This window comes from Vipera berus, assembly GCF_964194415.1.
Source record: "Vipera berus genome assembly, chromosome: 2".
Taxonomy (NCBI): Eukaryota; Metazoa; Chordata; class Lepidosauria; order Squamata; family Viperidae; genus Vipera; species Vipera berus.
The window spans coordinates 97,416,726-97,440,632 of record NC_138203.1 but is presented as its reverse complement, the minus strand read 5'-3'; the positions used below and the strand labels follow the sequence as shown (position 1 = coordinate 97,440,632).

General features: G+C 39.8%; 1 protein-coding gene across 1 annotated transcript in view; it reads right to left on the bottom strand.

The window, feature by feature from the left end:
- The window catches only part of DGKQ (diacylglycerol kinase theta), a 106,574-nt gene that overhangs the window by 34,631 nt on the left and 48,036 nt on the right, over positions 1-23,907 (bottom strand). The window contains exons 3-10 of the mRNA XM_081320325.1: positions 21,663-21,762; positions 20,965-21,050; positions 18,540-18,665; positions 15,451-15,604; positions 11,020-11,088; positions 6,918-7,018; positions 4,886-5,109; positions 553-643 (exon numbers count right to left, since the gene is read on the bottom strand). Of these exons, the coding sequence (XP_081176451.1) occupies positions 553-643; positions 4,886-5,109; positions 6,918-7,018; positions 11,020-11,088; positions 15,451-15,604; positions 18,540-18,665; positions 20,965-21,050; positions 21,663-21,762 (951 nt within the window). The remainder of the gene's footprint in view (positions 1-552; positions 644-4,885; positions 5,110-6,917; positions 7,019-11,019; positions 11,089-15,450; positions 15,605-18,539; positions 18,666-20,964; positions 21,051-21,662; positions 21,763-23,907) is intronic.

The window sequence follows — 23,907 nt, the reverse complement described above, 5'->3', positions numbered from 1 at the left end:
CTCCCTTTAACAAGATCATAATATAAATTTTAATCCTGACAGGAAGTCCTAGAGAATGTATAAAATATAACAACAGAGTGATTATCCTGACTTTCCCTATTCTGCTTCCCTTTCCCAATTTTCTTCTATCAAGGTCAACATAGCAGCCTTACTATCTAGTTCCTCGGACTTTGTAGGATGTGGAGAAACAGAAGATGTATATCAAAACTCTAATGCAGGGGTCCCCAACCACCAGTTCGTGGCCCGGTACCAGGCTGCAGCCCATTCGGAATCAGGCCGCAGAAGCAGTGGGCAGCATGCCTGCTGCTCATGTAAATGGAGCACATGCGCGCACCTGCCACTCACACAGAACAATTGTATCTCTGCACCACCACTGGCTCGCCAATCCAGAAAGGTTGAGGACCACTGCTCTAATGGACCAGCAATGAAATTCCCTAGCTATTTGCTTGTGCCTCTTGTTTGGAATCACAGTAGGATTACAAATCGAGTAAGACAATTAAATGTAACTCATCAAACCCTGGAAGAACCAGCTATTTTTTTATTACTGCCTACCTGGCATCCAAGTAGTGGAAGAACTTCTTTAATGACCATTTCGGTGGTGCTTCCCTTATATATACGTATTGAGACACAGGCCACTCCAACCCTGGATAAAAGTTTATATACAAGATAGGAGAATCAAAGAAACAGAAACAATATTTTCTCATTCTCTACAACAGAACTGTTTATCAAATTGTGAGACATTGATCCTGCAGTTTATCAAATAAGCTGCTAAAACTTAACATATATATAACATGTACCTTACTTGAATGTGTCATAGGAGAGTGTCTGTATGAACTTGTTATTTATTTGAACATATTATTTATTAATGTTATTGTGGCACCCACTGAAGATTCCGTTTTGATAAATATGCTAATCATGAAGGAATTTCAAGATTCTTCTTGTTTTGCTCTTAAACTATAGCATTCTGCCCCGTTTCATTTTCTTTGCAGCTGGTTAAAATCTGATTTTTAACTCACAGACTTGCTACCAACACCTATTGCCCATCAAGCAAACATGATTCTGGGTGGCAAACATAGTGGGAGATAGGCAGTCTAGGAATGCAAAATAAAAATAAAATAAATCATAAAAATAAAAAGCAACAAAAAAGAATAACAACAATGACACAAGAATAGCTATTTAGTAGGACAAGGTTAAAGTTTAGTTAGATCCTTTTTAAAAACCATCCTCAAATGCATATAATCACTGCTTGTTTTTAAAAACTAAAAGTTACTATTTCAGTGATTAAAGCTAGTGAATAAACGATTTTAGTATGGCAATATATCACACTGTATTTCATTTAGAACAAAAGAAGCTGTTACGTATTTCGGCAGATGTTGCTGGAACAATGGTGCACACAGAATGCCAGCATTTCTCTTGCTTACTCTGAAAAACTGGCTAAGGATTTAAGAGATTTAAAGATTACAAAATAATGCAAAGATATATTGTTTTGATTTTAATAATTGCTGCTGCTTAGGATTCCTTATCGTCCAGGCACGAATACAGATAGCTTTGCTTCTTTTCTTGTTCACCTGTTATCCACTGACCAATTTCCTTTGAAACATGCAAAGTAAAGTGTTTTTTTTCAGACCAGCATAAACAGGTGTTGGCTAAATTTAAAAATGTTGGGAACTACAATTGTTTTTTTGCAGGAGACTCATATTCTCCTTAAAAACACTGTGCTTTACAGAAAGCCAAGGGGTGGTGGGAGAATTATGTAAGTGGCAAAAAATGTGCAAAGGTTGTTGCTATGTTATCTGACAGATTTTCTAAATAAGTCATTAAAGAAGAAGCATCAGGTGGAAAAGGCCACGTCATCTTTATTGCTAGACTAAATAATCAAAGTCTAAAACTCCTGAATTTATAGCACTCCAACCAGGGCTCTTTTTTTTTCATAGAACGCACGGAACGGTGATCCGGCACCTTTTTTTGAACAGAAGAATCAGTTCCTTCTAAGCTGCCAGCAGGAGTACAGGTATGGCTGCAGAGCAATTTTGAAGACCCCCAGCAGCCCGATCTGGGCTCCAGAGGCCTCGAAAAGGCCTCTGATGCCCGGATGTATGGCTGCAGAGCGATTTCGCGCCCTCCCTCCATGGCCAATGTGGGCTCCAGAGGCCTTTTCCAAGCCTCCAGAGCCTGGATCCATGAAGAGGATCCATGGCCATGGAGTGATTTTGCAGCCCCCTGGCAGCCCGATACGGGCTCCGGAGGCTTGGGAAAAGCCTTTTCTTTTTCTACGTAAATAACTTACAGTACTCTCTTGAAATCCCTTCCTCTTCAATCTCTCCAATCAGCAAAGTGAGAGGGGAAAGAAATAAAGCAAGTGATTTCTGTTCGAAATCCCTCCTTTGCCTGACTCCTTCCTGCTGTTGGCACAATTATATCACTTTCCATATGTGGAAATGCAAACCGCTTACTCTCTTGCAATCTTTCCCTTTCCAATCTCTCTGTTCTGCAAGGGGGAGGGGAACCCACGATTCAGGCACTGGTCAATACATACTGATTATAATGGCCATCATGTGACAGAGGGATGCTGCAAAAGTCATAAATGGTCATAAATAGCTATAAAGTTATTTTATTTATTTATTTTTATTTATTTTAATTCCATTTATATCCCACCCTTCTCCGAAGACTCAGGGCGGCTTACAAGCTTAGCAGTAGCCTTCATTCTATGTATATGCCTGCTTATTAGGGCTTTCACACACACACACCCAAGCGGCATTATTACAAAGTCAGCTTAATTGCCCCCAACAATCTGGGTCCTCATTTTGTTTTACACTGTTGTAGTTTCGAACAAGTGCTGAATGAGTAGTTGTAAACAAGGACTAGCCTTACCTGATCTAAAGAATGGATTGGTGCTATGTGTGATTTGTCAACATTTTAATTAGTTTAGGATGTTTTTTTACAAAGACAAAAAAAGAACATATTTGAGCACTATCTTCACATTTAGACAGCGGTGGATTTTTTTGTTTACAATTTTCCAGGCCTTTTTTTCTTTCCCTTTTACTTTTTTATTATTTATTAATTAAATTTATATAACTGCCCATCTCAGTGAAGGTGATTCTGGGTAGAGAACAACAAATGTATTATATTTTAGTCAATAATATTCACATTTTTGTACACTTTTCTCAAAAGTCTACTTTAATCACTTTTTAAATGGAAGAACCGCATCACAGTTCCGCATATCTATGGAATCTTGTGAATATCAAAGTCTAATTGTATTTCAATTCACATTAACAGTTCAGAAATGAAAAGGTTGCATTGTATCACCATGAGACATTTTTGTCTCCTGTACTTCTGGTCAAATTGTATGTTTTTGTGGATTCTTTTTGTTATTAATACTGTGAGTGGTATCAGCTTCAAAGAAATAGGGAGTCAGTTTGGTCTAGTGCAGGGGTATCAAACTGCCGTCCCACGGGCCGGATGCATCACAACAAAACCACACTCACCCCATTGCTGGCAATGGGAAAGCTCCGATACGTCACGCGACATCACGTGACGTCACGAGTTTGACACCTCTGGCTAGAAATCAGGAGACCATGAGTTTAAGTCCAACCTTAACTATTAAAGCCAGCTGGGTGACTTGGGCCCATCTCTGTCTGTCTGTCTCTCTCTTTCTCTACCCAACCCACCTGACAGGGATGTTGTTGTGTGTTGTTGACAATAGGCGTAAGATGTGTTATATATGTCCACCACCTTGAATTATTTGTAAAAATAATAAAGGCAAGATACAAATAAATAAATAAATAAAACAAATAAGTATTATTATTATTTTTGATATTTCAGGGCCATCCCGCTTTATCACCAAATTCTGATGATTCAGTATGGAGAGATTGTTTCCAAGGATTTGGCAAAGGCTTTTTATTTGGCATCCCCAAAAACTGAGTCAACAATATAATGGTTGTAGCCTCACTGAATGTGACTGGGGGGGGGAAGCCACTCTTTTTTCAATCCCATCAAAGTGGGTCTACAAATTAATTTCAATTTTGCTATTATTGGTAGTGTATAGTTAAACCATATAAAAAAAGAAAAGACAAGAGCTTTCCATATCCTAAATGGTGTTAAAATAATGCAGTGTAGTGGCTACCTGGACGTACTTAACTAACTCTTAAAAGTTGTTTATGTATAAGATGGGCATTATAGAATAAATAACCTCAGTACTTTGATATCATGCCATAGTAGCTAGCAACTCCTGTCTGACTTTATTAATACTTGGACAGGAAGCCAACAAGAAATGTTATCAAACAAGCCACATGGATATGTTCAGACAGACCCCAGATACAGAACTCCAAGCAAGGAAGACTTCAACTTCAACCTTCTTGTATCCTTCATATAAGGGGGATCTATGAATTGGGAGAGGTACTCTTGCATTCCATGGTAAATATAGAAGCAGCTGCTAAAAGCAGAGATCTATACAGGAGCTAGATATGACTATAGTAATTTGTTGCTGCAAGGCATGGATGCCTTTGAAGATTAGCCTGAAGATTAGCAGCTGCTTTGGAAGAGCTGTTTGCTTCAATAATTTAATCCATGTTATGTCTGGACAGGGACTCTCTCTCTCTCTCTCCCCCTCCCTCCCTCCCTCCCTCTCTCTCTTTCCCTTCCTTGTCCAGTTCTTTCTTCCCTGTGCCTCATTCCCATTTAATCGTATTCTTCTCTTTCTTCTTTTCCCAACACAGGTACTCCTTCAAAAACTAGTTTCTGATGGATTTAGCAACCCATGGTTAACTTGATTTCTCTGCTGATTTTTTTTTCTGTTATATTTTGGGAGAGGGGCATCTCTTTGGGTAAATAAAGGTGCAAACAAGAGTCTTCCTATTTGGAATTTGCTGAGAAAAAGACGACTCACTTCAGCCAGCCAGGATAAATCTTTATGACTTCGTTCTCCTTAGATTTAGCTCTGATAACCCAAGCCTCAGGAATTGCTTCTCGAAAGACAGATCCCGGCTGCGCCTCTTCAGTTGTATCGTTCCTATTAATGATGTCGTCACAAAACAAGGCCTGCTGAGTGAATGTCTGAAGTTCGTAATCTTGTTGATCATCATTGATGTAGTACGCCCTCAGCGCAGCCTCCTACAACAGTAAATCCTTGTTTTTTTAAAAAAATCGAAAGAATATGCCTGAATGGAATGGTGATACAGCCCTCACTTATGTCAAATATACAGTTCCAATCAGCAGTTACATTTCCCCTGAGACGTTTTGTGATAAGATTGAAAAAAGTGTGAAATTCTAATCTTTCCTCAATATTGGCAAGTTCTATCATTATACATTATTATGTACCCCAATTATCAATGTACCCCATCCTAGATTGTTCTTGCAAATGCTAGGTGGGAACAAACCCAGTTAGCCCTGGGATGGGAGATTATTCTGTCATTCCAACCCAAGGCCTCAGAATAGATTGAGAAATTGCAATGACATTTCAGAAAGAAAGAAAAAACAGCAATCTATTTTCCTAAATTTACTAAGAAATCAAGATGGACACATCCAGTCATCAAACTCAGCTTCACAGAAGCTTTACTTAGGCCCAGTACTCTTCAATATCCTCATAAATGACTTAGGGAATAGAAGGGGATCTCATCAAATTTGCAGAAGACACTAAGCTGGCAGGAACAGCCAACACCCCAGAAGACAAGCTCAGAATCCAAAAAGATCTTGACAGACTTGAACAATGGGCCCTATCCAACAAAATGATATTTAATATGGAGAAAAGCAAGGTTTTACACCTGGGCAGGAAATACCAAAGGTACAAGTAATGATTAGGTGAAACCTGGCTGAAAAACAGTAACTGTGAGAGGGACCTTGGAGTCCTGGTGGACGATCACTTAAACTTGAGCCAGCAATGTGCGGCAGCAGCCAAAAAAGCTAATACAATCCTTGCTTGTATAAACAGACGCACAGAATCAAAATCATGTGAAACATTAGTACCACTTTAAAAAGTCTTAGTAAGGCCACATCTGGAATACTGCATCCAGTTTTGATCACTACATTACAAAAATGATGTTGGGTCTGGGGGAAAAAAAAGTGCAAAGAAGAGCAACTAAGATGATTAAAGGCCTGGAGACTAAAACATATGAAGAACGGATGCAGGATTTGGGAATGGCCAGTCTAGAGAAAAGAAGAACTAGGGGGGACATGATAGTAGTATTCCAGTATTTGAGAGGCTGCCACAAGGAGGAAGGGGTCAATTTATTTTCCAAAGCATCAGAAGGCAATACAAGAAACAACGGATGAAAACTAAGGAGAGAAGCAACCTGGAATTAAGGAGAAACTTCCTAACACTGAGGTCAATTAACCAGTGGAACAGCTTGCCTTAAGACGTTGTGGGTGCTTCATCACTCGAGGTTTTTAAGAAGAGACTGGGCAGCCACTTGTCTGAAATGATATAGGCACTCCTGCTTGAGCAGGGGGCTCGACTAGAAGACCTCAAATGTCCCTTCCAGATTCTATTCTGTTCTGTTCTGTTCCGTTCCGTTCCGTTCTATTCCTTTGTTGGTACAGTAACAATTGGCAACCAGATGTCCCCTCCCATTAAGTAGGCGTAAATTAAGATAAAATTTAAAACAGAGGTTAACTCAAGTAAGTTTATTACAAAGACCAGAGATAAAAAAAAACCAGATATCTATGTCAGTATTATACCAGCTAGTAGTTACTTTCTCACTGATTACTGTTTTGCCATAAAAGAATAATACTTGGTCCAAATTTTTACTCTCTTTTACAAGCATAATTAAATTCTACAGAATTTTGAATGAATGAATGAACCTTTATAGTCAAACTATACATTGAGATTGGCTGAGCCTCCCTTGGTGCCCCCACCCCCAACTCACAGTGACAACAAATTTTCAATAAACAGAGAAGTCAGTTTGGTTTGTTGGCATTCTTACCACAACTTCTTCATTTTTTGTAATCCTCGGAACTGTAATGAGACGATACTGATTACGTTTTACTGCGTCATTCCCATCGTATATTTTTAGTATTTGCTTACCTAAAACAAAAATAAGCGTTCTAATATATAACACAAGAAATACAGTTAAGTAGCATACGCTTCCAAATGGCTGAGGTTTTTGAAAGGTAATTCTTAATTGCAATATTAATGGATTGTGATTGCAGTTCTACGATTTACATGATCAAAGAGGCTACATCGAGTATCATACGGTCTACAAGAAATGAGCAAAGATTTCTCAGATGCGTTTTAAAAACATTTTCTCTTCCACTCATGAGCTATCAGATTGTACTAGCTGCCATCTAGATTACCATATGAAGAGTTCTCCTTTGCTACAAGCTCCATAAGGTTCGAGTCCCACCAGGCTCAAGGTTGACTCAGCCTTCCATCCTTCCGAGGTAGGTAAAATGAGGACCCAGATTGTTGGGGGCAATTAAGCTGACTTTGTAATAATGCCGCTTGGGTGTGTGTGTGAAAGCCCTAATAAGCAGGCATATACATACTGTAGAATGAAGGCTACTGCTAAGCTTGTAAGCCGCCCTGAGTCTTCGGAGAAGGGCGGGATATAAATGGAATTAAAATAAAAAAAATAAAAAAAATAATCAGAAGCTAGATAAATCATCAGTCAGAGGTCTTCTCTACTGCAGTGTTTTGCAACCTGGGCAACATTAATTCACGTTAACTTCAATTACCAGAATTCCGACAGTTGTAATCCATATGTCTTGATGTTCCCATTGAGAAACATTGCTCTAGTGCAGGGGTAGGCAACCTCGGCTCTTTTATGACTCATGGACTATGCTGACTCAGGAATTCTGGGAGTTGAGGTCCATGAATCATAAAAGAGCCAAGGTTGCCTACCCCTGCGTCTAGTGCACAGGTCTGCAACCCGCGGCTCTGGAGCAGCATGCGGCTCTTTCAGCCGTCTCCTGCGGCTCCCAGTCTTCTGCTATGTGTAGTCCAAAAAAAAAGTGGGACTAAAAAAAGTTCAACCAATCAATTCAAATATGCAGGGTAGGTGCATATCTCGCCTTGGCTCCAGTCTTTAGTCAAACCCTGTTCTGTGCATGCGCGCATGTATGCACATGTGCATACATTTTTTTGAGGCTCCCAGGTTTTTTTTGTGAGGGAACCAGTTCCGAGTGGCTCTTTTACTGTTTCAGGTTGCTGACCCCTGGTCTAGTGGATCATGCATTGATCAGGGAATTGGACAAAATTATGTTTAAGACCTACACATTTTTTAATCAGAAGCTAGATAGTCATCAGTCAGAAGTCCTTTAAGTGCAGTGTCTCTCAACTTCGGAAACTTTAAGACATGTGGACTTAAAGACATGTGGGATTCCATTATTCTAAACCCTTAGAAATTTCATTGGCACCTTTTCATTTACAATCCTGCATGACCTAGCTACATATGGATCCAAACAGATCTTGAGAACCAATGCTAAATTACCCAACACCATGATTTATGGCTGTACAAGTCTGCCAGTCTTCATAGCAATAGCAACAGCAACAACAACAGCAATAGCGCTTACACTTATATACCACCCCATAGTGCTTTACAGTACTCTCTGAGCAGTTTACAGAGTCAGCATATTGTCCCCCAACAATCTGGGTCCTTATTTTACCATCCTGTGAAGGATGGAAAGCTGAGTCAACCTTGAGCCTCATTAGGATCTTGGCAGTGGGCAGAGTTAGTTTGCAATACTTCATTCTAACCACTGCGCCACCAGGGTTCATAAATATAAACCATCAGTGTCATAATGCTAAACTCCATTTCTATATAAGCCTCCATTCAAATGGTGCACACAGTCTAGACTTGCTTAAGAAAAAGAGCTTCACATCCAGTCATACCCACGTTCCATTTATAGACAATATTTATTACATTTTCATCATCCTAAGACAGTAATAATTTTAATTTTATACAGCAAAAAACTGAGTCACAGCACAATTTTTAAAAGCGTATAAAATTGACAAAACCAATATGATCTTCAGCACTTCATGCTATGAACTCTTATTTTTAGCTCAGGGAACAAAGTTTAGGAGGCCCCAATGCCGAAAGAAATATTGACACAAGTAAAATAAGCCTCCAAAACTGTAATTTGAAATATTTAAATAGTTTGAAATTCTCTGAGAACAGAAACACATAGAATTTAAAAAAACTAAAACCAATTAGCATGTGCACAAAACACTGCTCATATAAAAATAAAACAAAATTAATAAAAAACATACTGTGAATCAGGAATAATAATGTTGAATCTTTCTTACTAGAGGCTTCACAATGTTTTAGGGCTCAGTCTGTGAGATTCTGTTACTTTATGCCCTATTTCTGAAAATGTTAATAATATTAAAAAAAATCTGAATGCTAAATCCTGCTAAATATTCAATATAACCATAAAGGTATTGGAAAGGTTTTTAAAAACATGCTGGTTAAGTAGTTGCTTTTAAAATATAAGCTGTTGTAAAACACAATCTGATTTCATAAAATCATTCTTCTCTCATAGTTAAGGCAGTTTCAGATTTATATTTCAGCCCAAAAATCTACAGTTAAATTTTGGGAGAAGAAAGAATAGCACAGTCCAAAACCCAGAGGATTATGAAATTAGAAAGAAAATCATCAAAATCTACGATTATCTCAGATTTCATATATCCTTATTCACCTACTGAGTTCGTGTTAAAGAACACAGGGTGGAAAATAGGACCATGCATTCTACTTGGAATATTTTGGATTTAACTTCAAGCAGTACTGCAGAATCCGTGAAAGCACATGGCATTTCCCGTGCCCTAGCAGAAAATATATCATGTGGAGGAGGAATAGTTGTTTACAGTGGCGTAGCGTGGGTTGTCAGCACCCGGGGCAAGGCAAGTAATTTGCGCCCCCTAACCCGTGCACCGCACCGCACGCCTGGCACCCCCCCTCCATAGTGGGCGGCGACCCGGCGGCTCGGATCGGATTCGCACAGCCAGCACTGCAGTGAGAGAGAGTGAGGGAGCCAGGCAGGGGCAGAGAGCTGCGAGTGCGAGCGCGCCCCCCCAGATGTTGCGCCCGGTGCGGCCGGCCCCCCCTGCACCCCCCACGCTACGCCACTGGTTGTTTACAATGAAAAACACCAAATATTCTAATGTGGGAAGGGATGATCCTTCAAATATTGTATCTTCAGCATGAAAAGCTCAGGGGGCTACCTCTGCATCTAGTGCATGAAAAGATTCTGGAATCAACAGGAAGGCTATACGAGAAAGGAAAAAGTGATCCCCATCCTTAAATCAAATGCAAGAGTTTTAAATCATTTTTGGAGACCTCATGGCTGAAAAGTACAACAAACAAATGCACAGTTAAGAGAAAGATTTAAGGTAGTTAACAAGACATTCGGAATTGAGCAATAGAAGACAGAATTTGAATCATGTACAAATGATTCAAAATGTATGCGCTCTTGCTGAAATTTGAAATGGAAAACAAACACGTGAAAGAAAATAAAACTGGCTGAGAATTTGGGACATAACATTATTGGAACAGTGGGAAAAAGTAGCTGAAAGGATTGGAATTCACATTATAATCTAAAGGAGAATTCTTTGATGTACCATTGATATATGACTTCAGAAAAATTATCTAGCCTACAAATGTAATGCAGACAACATGAAGGGTCGTTTTATCACGACTGATGGACTTGTAAGAAAGACCAGGATATTTTGAATTCAAATACATTTGGTGATACACAGAATCATGGAGACAAAGATTCAACTGAACCAAGAGCTTTTTAATTGGGATTAATGCACAGACAACTAGAAAAAAAGCCACTGCACATTGTTTTTATAAATAATCATTGCCGCATGAAGATTCTGAAATACCCACAACAGAGAATTGGTAAAGAAGTCTAGCAGAGATAGAAAAATTGTTTGCTTAGGGCAGGGGTAGGCAACTTTGGCTCTTTTATGGCTCATGGACTTCAACTCCCAGAATTCCTGAGCCTACCCCTGGCTTAGGGAAAGAACAGCTACTACATTTATTAGACCAACCGGGGGGGGGTGTGCGAGACGATATTGCCACTTACTGGAATCGGCAGAAACCTGGGATTCTTTTAGTGATGACTGTGTTGAATTATCAACGTCATCGTCATCATCTGTGGAAAGAAAAATTGAGAAAAGCATTTTATATGGCGGATGCATAGAGTTAATGTATTGCTTTAAAGATACTGCAGTATTCAGGGGAAAAAGGACTGCCAATGTTGCTCTTCTGGCATTGACATAATCTACTACATAATGAAAAGTGCTGAATCAGGATACTAATGACATTTATGCCCTTGGGGGATTAAAAATCCCTATAGCCACAATAAAACTATTTCATAGCAGAGATGTGCAAACTTCATTAACCTTGGAACATTCTGCTCCTGAATCAAAGAACCTGGCACAAATGTATTATATTTTATGTATTATTTTTATGAACAAGAAAATGATATTGCAAAAATCTATGTTCAGCTTCCTATTGGGGGTTCCTGAATCCACAGAGAAACTTAAAATACATGGTTTTGGTTGGACAGCTGATGTCAAGATTATACATGAAGTTCCAATTAACTGATTTATTTATTTTTTACTACTCATGCTTAAGTGCAAGATAAATGTGCTAAATAAGGGTCAACAGGATTCAAGAGAGGGTGGACTTGGGTCTATTTCTGGCTACGTAGTTACTCTAGACTGATTCCTCTTTTGATTCCATCCCGATTCTGCCATCCCTTCTCTTAACTGATGGACAAAGCTGAGACTACCAATTGGCTTAGCTGCTCACAGAATAGTGTTCCCACAGAGGAAAAAGAAACACAGAGGAGAAAGAAACATACTCAGAGGTGGTGTGTTAAATTCTGGGGAAGAAGAATTGGGAGGGAACATGAATTAAGATGCAGTAGTTGGCCACCTAGATGGATTTAAACATTGATGTCTGTTGACAATTGGCTGGTGGTAAAAAAAGGGTGGCTGGTAAATCTGTAATATGTTGGGAAATGCTTACTTTAGAGCTTAAAGAATACAAATGGGTAGACGACAGCCCAGGGAAAAACTCACCAAAAATCTAAAAAGGAAGTATCTTGGCTTTTTATTTATGTTTGTTTTAATTAAGCAATTATTGGCATGCCAGTTGGTGTAGTGATTAAGGCATCCGGCTTGAAACTGGGAGACTGTGAGTCCTTGGCCTTGGGTACAAAGCCAGCTGGGTGGCCTTGAGCCAGTCACTTTCTCTCAGCCCTTAGGAGGAGGCAATGGCAAATCACTTCTGGAAAAACCTTGCAAAGAAAACTGCAGGGACCTTTCCAGAAAGTCTCTGAGAATCAGACACAACTGAATGGTGGGGGGAAGGGGATGTTTTTAAATATGTCATCCAAAGACATGCTTGTGAGATTGGCAGCTATATAAATTTGCTAAATAAAATAAATATTTTTTTTTCCTGAAAATGAAAATATTGGTCTAAGATGTACTGTAGGGGGCAGCAAAATATGGCTGTAGACTCCGAACAGTGTTTCTTCAGGATAACCCAAGCAAATAAATCATGTAAAAAACAAGTATACATACTTGTCCCATCACCAAATCTATCCCATGTTGTGCTATAGTAACCTCTTTTTTTCCGCTACAAATTTGTAATTGGTTAGTTGGCTAGGAATTGTGAAAACTATCCTTTCAATCTATGTGTAAGACATAGAGAAGGAAGGCTGTAGTATACAATTTTTGATAAACTAAGAATTTAAATTTTATAATGGCTTACTACTTTGCCAAAATACTAATTTAGTTTTCTGTCATCATCCTCTTTTTCCAGTAAAGAGTTAAAGCATTTTCTTATATTTAGTGAGTTCAAACCAAACCCCCAAAACCACAGTTTCCTGATATTTTGAACTGGGTATGACATTTCAACTCATACCTTTTTTTTGAAACCTATGTTTCAAAATGTTTCTTGGAAGAAAAATAATCACCAAATCATTTACCAGAATAGCAATTTACATTGATGATTACATATTATAGGTAGTCCTCATTTTGTGAGGTCAGCAACTGTTTGCATTTACAAAGGTAATGGGAAAGTAACTTTGGGACCAGCGCCCACATTTACTACCTTAGCAAGCCTGTAAAGCAAAGGAAATCTGAAGTAAGGTCACAAAAACAGTAACGGCTTCACTTAGCGATTCCTTTGCTTAATTATCAAGTTGCCAGTCCCAATTATGGTCACTAAACAAAAACAAAAGTAGTGACAGATTTTATTTTCCTGGGCTCCAAGATCACTGCAGATGGGGACTGTAGTCAAGAAATTAAAAGACGCTTGCTCCTCGGGAGGAAAGCCATCGCTTTTGGCGAAGGTTGTTGAGAGCGTGGTGGCGCATCAGCTCCCTTTGTTCTTGGAGGAAGCTGACTACCTAGACCCGTACCAATCGGGTTTCAGGCCCGGGTACAGCACGGAGACGGCATTGGTCGCGCTGGTGAATGATCTCTGGCGGGCTCAGGACAGGGGTTGTTCCTCTGTCCTAGTCCTTTTAGACCTCTCAGCGGCTTTTGATACCATCGACCATGGTATCCTGCTGCGACGTCTCAGGGGGTTAGGAGTGGGAGGCACGGTTCTCCAGTGGTTCTCCTCTTACCTCCTGGGACGTTCGCAGTCGGTGTTGGCAGGGGGGCAGAGATCGACCCTGAGACCTCTCATTTGTGGAGTTCCTCAGGGATCGGTTCTCTCGCCTCTCCTGTTCAACATCTATATGAAGCCGCTGGGTGAGATCATTCGTGGTTTTGGAGTTGGGTATCACCAATATGCTGATGATACCCAACTTTTTATTTCCACCCCAAACCACCCCAGCGATGCCCTCGACGTGATGTCCCGTTGCCTGGAGGCGGTCCGGGTCTGGATGGGGAGGAACAGGCTTCGACTCAACCCTGACAAGACTGAGTGGCTGTTCGTGCCGGCATCCCGGGAAATTCCGATTATCCCATCATTGGCCATGGGGGGTGAGCTATTACCCCCCGTAGATAGGGCTCGCAACTTGGGGGTCCTTCTAGATTCACAGCTCTCTTTGGAAGAGCATATTGGAGCTGTGACTAGGGGGGCTTTCGCACAGGTTCGCCTGGTGCGCCAGTTGCGGCCCTATCTAGACCGGGATGCCTTGCGCACAGTCACTCATGCGCTCGTGACCTCTCGTCTAGACTACTGTAATGCTCTCTACATGGGGCTGCCCTTGAGGTCCACCCGGAGACTCCAGCTGGTGCAGAATGCAGCCGCGCGAGTTGTCTTGGGAGTTTCCCGATACTCCCATGTTACACCTCTGCTCCGCGAGCTGCATTGGCTACCGGTTGCTCTCCGGGTGAGGTTCAAGGTGTTAGTTATGACGTACAAAGCCGTTCATGGCATGGGTCCGGATTACCTACGGCAACACCTGCGACCGGCGTCAACGTCCCTCCGTCCAGTGCGCTCCCACAGAGAGGGCCTCCTCAGGGTGCCGCCGATCAAAGAATGCCGATTGGCGACCCCCAGGGGGAGAGCGTTCTCTGTGGGCGCGCCAGACCTTTGGAACAGCTTACCGGTTGAGCTCCGGACGGCCCCCGACCTTCGCTCCTTCCGGCGCGATCTTAAAACATTTTTTTTCGAACAAGCTGGCCTGGTCTGACGGGGTGGGGTTGGGTTTTTTAAAATTAGTTTTTAACTTAATATGTATTGATTTTATGGGCATGATGTTTAATTGGTTTTTAATGGTTTTTTTTTAATTTTTGTATCTGATTTTTATTGTGTATTGCCCTGTTCACCGCCCTGAGTCCTTCGGGAGAAGGGCGGTATAGAAATCAAATTATTAAATTAAATTAAATTAAATCTAGACAGCACACTAAAAAGCAGAGACATCACCCTGTCAACAAAAGTGCGTATAGTCAAGGCTATGCTCTTCCCAGTTGCAATGTATGGCAGTGAAAGTTGGACCATAAGAAAGGCTGAGCGCAAAAGAATTGAGGCCTTTGAACTCTGGTGCTGGAGAAGACTCCTGCGAGTCCCTTGGACTGCAAGGCGATCAAACCGGTCAGTCCTAGAGGAGATCAACCCTGACTGCTCTTTAGAAGGCCAGATCCTGAAGCTAAAACTCAAATACTTTGGCCACCTAATGAGGAGGAAGGACTCACTGGAGAAGAGCCTAATGCTGGGAAAGATCGAGGGCAATAGAAGAAGGGGACGACAGAGAATGAGGTGGCTGGATGGAGTCACTGAAGCAGTAGGCGTGAGCTTAAATGGACTCCAGAAGATGGCAGAGGACAGGAAAGCCTGGAGGAACATTGTCCATAGGGTCGCGATGGGTCGGACACGACTTCGCAACTAACAACAACAACAACAACAAACAAAAACCACCTGTAATAGACCAAATCAAGTCATAATATTATTTAACAACAATATGTGGAATACAAGAGAAAGGCAGAGAAAGAAAGAGAGAAAACAATTGTACTGAACAGTTTTAACCTGACCCATTCTGAACTTTTACCTGTCTCTGCTTGTACGCTTTCTGATATTCGAAAACAGTGCATTTTACTGAAGTTCCGAGAAAATAATCGCACACAACTTGGGGGAAGAATCATGTTCCTTAATCTTCCAAAAGTACATTCTGGAGGCACAATCACATAGCAAGCGGCATGAGCCTACAGAAAACACAACATCAAGTTCTCAAGAAGGTGTGTCAGATGGCCAACAGGTTGCAGCACTTACATTTTTTGTCTTCTGTAGTTTGTGATATTCTACAGTGGCAGAGATCAAACAGACAATGAAAATGGTGGGAGTTTCATCAAAGTTAATACTTTTCTTCCCCAAAAACCTGCTATGCAGCTCAGAGTTAAGAACACTTAAATACTGTATTGTCAGCACTGTATTATTCAGCATTCTTTTAGCTGTAACTACAGGCACTATTAATTTCTCACAAATCCTAATCCATTTGTGAGCTTGGGTAATTATGTGAGTGTCTATATTCTCACAACTACATACTGTTTTAATGGAGGAAGAAAGTTCACCCTTAGGAAAATCACAGTCTCCTTACGAAGAATGGGGAAATGATTTGAACACCAGAATGTTTCCTGTTCTTTTATAAAATATGTACTGATATCATCAGAAATGCCAGCTAACATTTACCTGCTCTTTTAAGATGACTCTTACTCTATAGTTCTACTCCACGCTATCAGACCTCTTTTGTGTACGTCTGTGTGTCTTCAAGTCAGTCTTGACTCCTGGCAACAACTGGACAAGTCCCTGCAGGTCTTTTGGCAGCATTTTTAAAGTGCTTTCTTCCTGTGGCTGAGAGGGAGCAACTGACCCAAAGTCACCCAGCCAGCTTTGTGCTTAAGGCAGGATTAGAACTCAGTTTCCCGGCTTCTAACCTGTTGCTTTAACCATTGCGCCAAACTAAGTCTCTTAGTCTTTCTTACTTTTTCTTATTCTTAAAACTTTTATTTATTTAATATCCCACCTTTATTGTTTTTATAAACAACCCAAGGTGGAGAACATATCTAATGCTCCTTTTTCCTCCGATTTTCCCCACAAAAACCCTGTGAGATGAGTTAGGCTGGCCCAAGGTCACTCAGTCAACTTTTATGGCTAAGGCCAGACTTCAACTCACAGTCTCCCAATTTCTAGCCTGGTGCCTTAACCACTAGACTAAATGGGCACCCTCCTTCCCATGTATAATTACCGTCTTTCCCCCAAAATAAGACCCAACCGGAAAATAAGACCTAGCATGACTTTTCCAGGACATTCCCTCTGCCCTGTGCGTTCCCACAGAGAGGGCCTCCACAGGGTGCCTCCGGTCAGAGAATGCCGGCTGGTGGCCCCCAGGGGGAGGGCCTTCTCTGTGGGCGCCCCGGCTTTATGGAACCAACTGCCGGTTGAGCTCCGGACGGCACCGGATCTTCGCTCCTTCCGGCGCGGGCTAAAGACCCATTTATTTGAACAAGCTGGCCTGGCCTGATGGGGGAATGTTAGGGTTTTAATGGGTCTTATATTGTGATTGTTTTAATTGGGCAATTATTTAATCCTTTTTTAACTTTTGTATTTCTATTTATATGCCCTGTTCACCGCCCTGAGTCCTCCGGGAGAAGGGCGGTATATAAATTTAATAAATAATAATAATAATAAGCCCCACCCCCAAAATAAGTCCCAGTTAAGATTGTCAGCCAGACGGATGCATTTAGTACCGTAATTTTCCCCAAAATAAGACCTAACCGAAAAATAACCCCTAATGCATCTTTTGGAACAAAAATTAATATAAGACCGGGTCTTATTTTGGGGTGAAACACGGTAGCAGAAATGTTACCATCTGTAGAGATTTATTAACCAAACACACAGACACACACACACAAACACCATGCTAATAATTCTGAAGCTTATTTGATTTAATAAGTAGCCAACAAAACATCCAGGAATTTTGGATTGCTAATCGTTAGAATGCGTTCTATCTCATTTGCTAATTAAGATAAAAGATTAACCACATGTCTTCACTTCCTTAATCTCCACAGCGCAAAAGATATTTTGTGTGTCTGGATGGTTTCAAGTTCTGACAGTAGAATACAAAAAATACTTTCAAGTTTAATTCAGGTGAAACTTTTAACGGCCTGTTTTTAACAGTAAAAGTGAAGACACACCTATGTCCTCGCTTAATGACGATAATTGGCGCTGGAATTTCTGTTGCTAAGCAATGCAGTTCTAAAGTGCAAAATCTTATGTCTGGAATGCTAAGCAACAGCAGTTCTGGCAAGTCCCGGTTACCACTGTTAGGTGAATTACTGCAGGTCATTAAGTGAGGACCTCACATGACCATGACTTCCAATTCCCTACTGATTTTGCTTGGGGGGAGCCAGCAAATCACAATTGTATGATCATGGAAATCCAGGCTGGTTGTTGAGTGACTGGATCACAGATCCATGACCATGGGGCACTGCAACAGCCAGAACTTTAAGGACTGGTCATAAGTACCATTCATTCAATGCTTTTGTAAGTTTGAACAGTTGATGAATGAGTGGTTATTAACTGAGGACCACTTGTATGCTGAAACCTTGCCAAAACTTCCTAATGCACTTTTCTCTCAGCTACAGAAATATCCACAGAGTGTGGTCAAAAGAGTCAAGATGGTGGCCATAAAAAACCGGCAGACTGAATCAGGTTCAATCACACCCTTGTGGTCACCATCTTGATTTCTTTGACCATCCCCACCTCTGCTCACTAGGTTTTAACGGTGGAAATAATCATAGGTGATTTCTCTACCTCAAACCAAGCTCCAGTTTTCTATTTAATGCTGCTGTTCAAAGGAACAAATGTTTTGCTCTGAAGGCTAAACATTTAACCTCTAACTTTATGTCGTACCAATACCTTCTACGAATTTAAATAACCATTTTTATTATTAAAGAAGGGAGCACCCACAAAGGCCATGATGGTTTCCCAGGGTAGACGCTTTGCGGTTTAATGTACACTTTGATATTGTTTTGTTCCATACAGTTATTGTAAAGGACTTTTGGAAAACAGCTTTCTTTTCTTTTGAATATATCTATTCTGTGTTTTCTTGGAGACTTGCCTAACCCTTAATATGCTTACCAGGATGCCACACCATTCACACCTCATACCCGAGAGCACGTCGGAAGAGCCACATGTTTTCTTACAAACTTTGCAACGTGAGCCTGATGGAAGATTTCCCTCCCTCCAGTGATGATGGTACATATCCTACAAAGAGAAGCAGAATTATGTTAAGAGGGGGCATCATAATGTTTTCCCCTAACAGGATCAAACTTGGGAACTTGGATGTATAATAATAATTTATTTATTTATTATTTAAACTTATATATAATAATAATAATAATAATAACAACAACAACATTGGAAGGGACCTTGGAGGTCATCTAGTCCAACCCCTGCTCAGGCAGGTAACCCTATAACATTTCGGACAAATGGCTGTCCAGTCTCTTTTTAAAAACTTCCAGTGTTGGAGCATTCACCGCTTCTGGAGGCAGGTTGTTCCGCTGGTTATGTCAGAATCCATTTATATCATATTCATAAATGGAATGTTTCAAACATTATTCCATGGATTCTGCCATCTCAGGAAGAGAAGAGAATAGATGTGTATTGAACCGGTATTAGGCATTTCAAAGGAAAGGAGAAGCCTTTTGAACTGGGGAAACAAAAGGGGGGGGCTAGCATCTTGCTTTTGTCACGGAAGACAGCAATAAACATGAAGGGTCCTAAGTTCCTTTTTCCCACGAGATGGATGATACGAGAGAAAGGATGGGGGACTGACCAAATGGGGTTAAGGGGGGTTAAACCGGGAACTCTTTATAAGGGTTTACTTCGTGGGATAATATTAAGTCCTGTCTCGTTTCCTACAACCAAGCATGTCATAGTAAAGATTCTTTTTGGAATAGATTTGACTCCAAGAATTTTTTCTTCCTAAGACGTGGTTTGGGGTGGGTCCTGACAGGTTAATTGTTTTAACTATCAGGAAGTTTCTCCTTAGTTCTAGGTTGCTTTTCTCTTTGGTCAGTTTCCATCCGTTGCTTCTTGTCCTGCATTCGGGCACTTTGGAGAATAGCTTGACCTCCTCTTCTTTGTGGCAGCCCCTGAGATATTGGAACACTGCTATCTTGTCACCCCTCGTCCTTCTCTTCATTAAATTAGACGTACCCAATTCCAGCAACCGTTCCTTATATGTTTTGGCCTCCAGTCCCCTAATCATGTTTGTTGCTCTTCTCTGTACTCTTTCCAGAGTCTCAACATCTGTTTTTACATCGTGGTGACCAAAACTGGATGCAGTATTCCAAGTGTGGCCTTACCAAGGCATTGTAAAGCGGTATTAACACTTCATGTGATCTTGATTCTATCCCTTCTGTCTGTTAATGCAGCCTAGCACTGTGTTGGCTTCTTTGGTTGGGAATTGAATTTGATGAATTTCACTGGAGCTCTCTGTGGTATTGAACTGAATGTGAAGGCAATCCCTGAGAGGCATTAAATTCTAAACTTTCACTACGCTATGTAGTGTAAGCTTGATTTAATGCACTATATTTCACCTGGCATGTTTGCTCTTCCTAAATATCCTTCAAATACAAATTATGTAATTTGTATTGATTTATACTATTTCCATAATAGCATAAATGGAGGAGAATGGTGTAATTTACCTTATTTGATTAATGATATTATGCAAAGGACTTTGAACAATGCAAAGTAGGAAAAATTAATATGTATTTTTTGCATTTTGTTTTAAATATTATGTTCAGATTGTTTCAGCAGGACATTCCTGTTATATCAAAAGAATGACTGAATGGAAACTCTGTCTGTTGCATCTGGAATCTACTAAAAGAGGATCTGTTAAACTAAACTATCAATGAATAGGTTTTAACTTAGATTTAGTCAACAAGGTATCCAAGCAATCGGTTACCACTTTAGTAGCAATGCTGTACTAGATATTTCCTTTGGTCAAAAGTTTCCAAATTTTTTTGGCAACGTTGCTCAATTGCTTGCTTGCCTGCCTGCCTGCCTATATGTCTGTCTGTCTGTGTGTCTGCCTGCCTGCCTGCCTGCCTACTGATTTCTATACAGCCCATTACACCTGTATGATTCTGGACATAAATTAATTTAATTTTGGTTGTTATCTGCCAAATGTATTACTGAAAAACTAGGATGCATTTTTCACTTGATCAGCATTATTTAAAGGTGGTGGAAATTTATTCAGCTGAAAAGTAATCCAATAACAAAGAGTTTGGGAAATTTATTGAAATTCATCACCATTAATTAACTACATTAATGATATTTTAACATTAATGTGTATGTATACATCCTGTATGTAACACTCCCTGATATACACACACACATAAACATAGAAGCGTACAAAGTCACAAGCAATTTTTTCATTTTTTTTCCTTTTTGTTCTTGTTTTAGTTTTCCTTCTAACACTGCACACTGTGGATAACATTTAATGTTTTTCTACTTTGGTAAAAATGCAAAAACGTTAACCAGTTAGAAGTATACTCACATGATTTTGATGACCATCTTGATGACACTGACGGCAATCACTGCAAGCAAAGGGGGCACAGTCTGTGTGTACATGTATCTCACACACTGAAATAAATGGGGGAAAGCAAAATGAACTTTCCTCTGCATGTTTATCCACGTACATCTCTATATTTACTTCTTTCTAGGATAACCTTTAAAAGTATTCTGAATACAAATTTAAAAGTTATTTAAATTAGGTGATCTGCTAAACACTTAATTTTCACAGTGTAGTATGGCTATATTATTATCACTTATTCTTATTATCTTCTTTACTCCTCCCCCATTATTGGAATGATGATGAAGATGATAATGACGATGCTGCTGTTTTGTATGTACACTGAAAATTTCTGCACCAGAGACAAATTCCTTGTGTGTCTAATCACACTTGGACAAATAAAGGATTCTAATTCTTATATACAACGTAAGTTCCCCATTCAGTGGTGAATGCCATAAAACACAAGGGGATATGTTTCATTGACAAACACAATTCCATTGCAAGGGAGAATACAAGTTTACTTTTGAATTTTTTTCCCCAGCAACACTTTCTTTAAGGATCAAGTAAGCACTCATACATTTCCTTTTCATAGAAAAACATAGATCGGAACCAGGAGGGAAAGAGTTAACAGTGAAATTAAGCTATGCTGATTAGTAGTGTAATCAATTCTTTTGGGAGCTTACCTTCACAGCGAAATGCTGGACTTTCCAACTGCTTTCTGCACACAGAACAGAATTTTCTCTTGTAATGTCCTATGGGTCCTAAACAATGTGCAACTGGAACCTGTTGGGAGAAAAAGTATGGATTAACTACGGTACATATTGCATAGCAGTTTATGTTGCATATACATTTTAATTGCTATGCATTTGGTTAATGCCCAATCCAAAGCCAAGGCTCCATTTTTTCCACAAGTATATAAATACAGCACGCAGAAGCCAAGAAATCTATGTGGTTGCTAACAGTTAATACCACCGTGATGGCACATAGTCAACCAATACTATATTAATTTCTTCTCATTAAGAAACAGAATTAATTCTGTTTATTGTTTGAAACATTAAAGATATGAACTATGCATCATTAACAAATCCTATTTATCACACAAGCTTGGAACTACAAACAATGATAAATTCCTTGACAAAAGTCAAGGAAATTCACTAGAAAAAGTCCAGAATTAAAACTATCTCAAATTCAGTCAAATTCCACAGTCAGGGATTTTAGAAACTAAGGTTGCTGCCTTGGCAAATAAGTTCCCCATAATCAATAATGACACCGCAGAATCAAAGCTATATTTATCTGTAATTAGTTTTCCACCTACCCATATTTTCCTTTCTTTAGTCAGCCCAAATCTGGGGGAAGCAAAGATTGTTCACCGGGTGTAGATCTTATATAACTTTCTCCACAAAGATTTTGTGCAAGGAGGATTCTTTTTGGACTGATTTGACTTTGCATGTGTTTTCTGACTGCCCAGGTCCGCAATGGCAATTATACTGTAAATTGAGAGATACATCTGCCATTTTGTGTATGCACTCATCACCAAGTCTCAAAATGTAAATTTATCCTTGGCTGAAAAATGTTACCAAATTGACTTAAATCTTTTGTATGACATCATTAATGTCATAAGATATATCTATAATTGAGGCATCTGTTTTAATTTCCAATTTCTTGGCTTGGGTGAATATAATCCTATGTCCACCTTAATTCTGCTTTTAAACCAGCTAATTTGGCAGTCAGCTGAGGTGAGATGTGTAATATAGAAATTTAATACATAAAAAATTTTTTATTGCTGGATTTTAAAGTAGAACGTTCTGGAATAAGATTGCATATTGACGATAGCATTTTTAGATTTGCTATACAGTCTTCGTAAATATTTCATAATGACATTACTGGCATTGGCACTGGTAGATTTTGAGAAGGGTGGGTTATATATTGATTTCTTTACTTACCAGAATTACAGCCTACTTTTCCCCAAGCTGTACAAAACAGCCCACACAGTTTTAATATCCACTGTTATTTGCATAATGCTTTGTGAGACTGGCAAGGCCTAAGGTCAATCAGTGACTCATATAAATCGTCTAATGTATGAAACAACTAAATCTACCGTAAGAAGACAGGAAGAAATTCAAGCTGCTCTAGGAAATGCCAACTTTATCTTTAAGGGCAGCTTCCCACTTACTAAACATTTCTTTTTACGTAGTTCGACAAACTATCAAAAATTAACTAAAATATCCCAAAGCAACAGCAGGCCAATTACAAGCAAAGGGCAATATTCTTTCTGATGGTCAATGTACTGTACATTAATGCAGGAACTAAAGGGCAGAGAGAAAACACTGGGGATATGCAATTCAAAAATTATTCACAAATGCCACACAGCAACAAGACCAGTAACAAGCAGCTTGCTTTGACAAGAGTAAATGAAAAGTATTTTCTGCCTACCATTGCGATATGGAGCCTGGGTGATGAAATACGGGACAAGGGTGAGGGCTACTGAATAAAAGTAGGTGGTAAAACTATTTATTGAGCCTCTTCCATCCATTAAGAATGGGAGAAAAAGCGATATTACTGGTTCATTTATTTCTTTATTGCTTCAATTTACACACCTATCCATTTCCTAGGACTCCAAGCTGCTTTACAAGGTATTACATACAATAGGGGAAGAAGATAACTGTTACAAATTGCCATCAGTCCTCACCACTAAGGGAAAATGTATTTTTTTTCAACCTTTTCTTAATGCCTTCTTGAAGAACAGTGTCTTCAAGAATCCATAATTTTGAAAATGTTAACTGGAAATGGATGGTTCAAATATCCAGAGACAAGCTGTTCCAAAGGAGGGGGGCCATGGCCAAGAAAACTTGATCATGAGGTCTATTTTTTTGTTGATGGAATCTCTAGCCCAGCCTTCCCTTCCAGAATCTTACCAGATAGACAAAT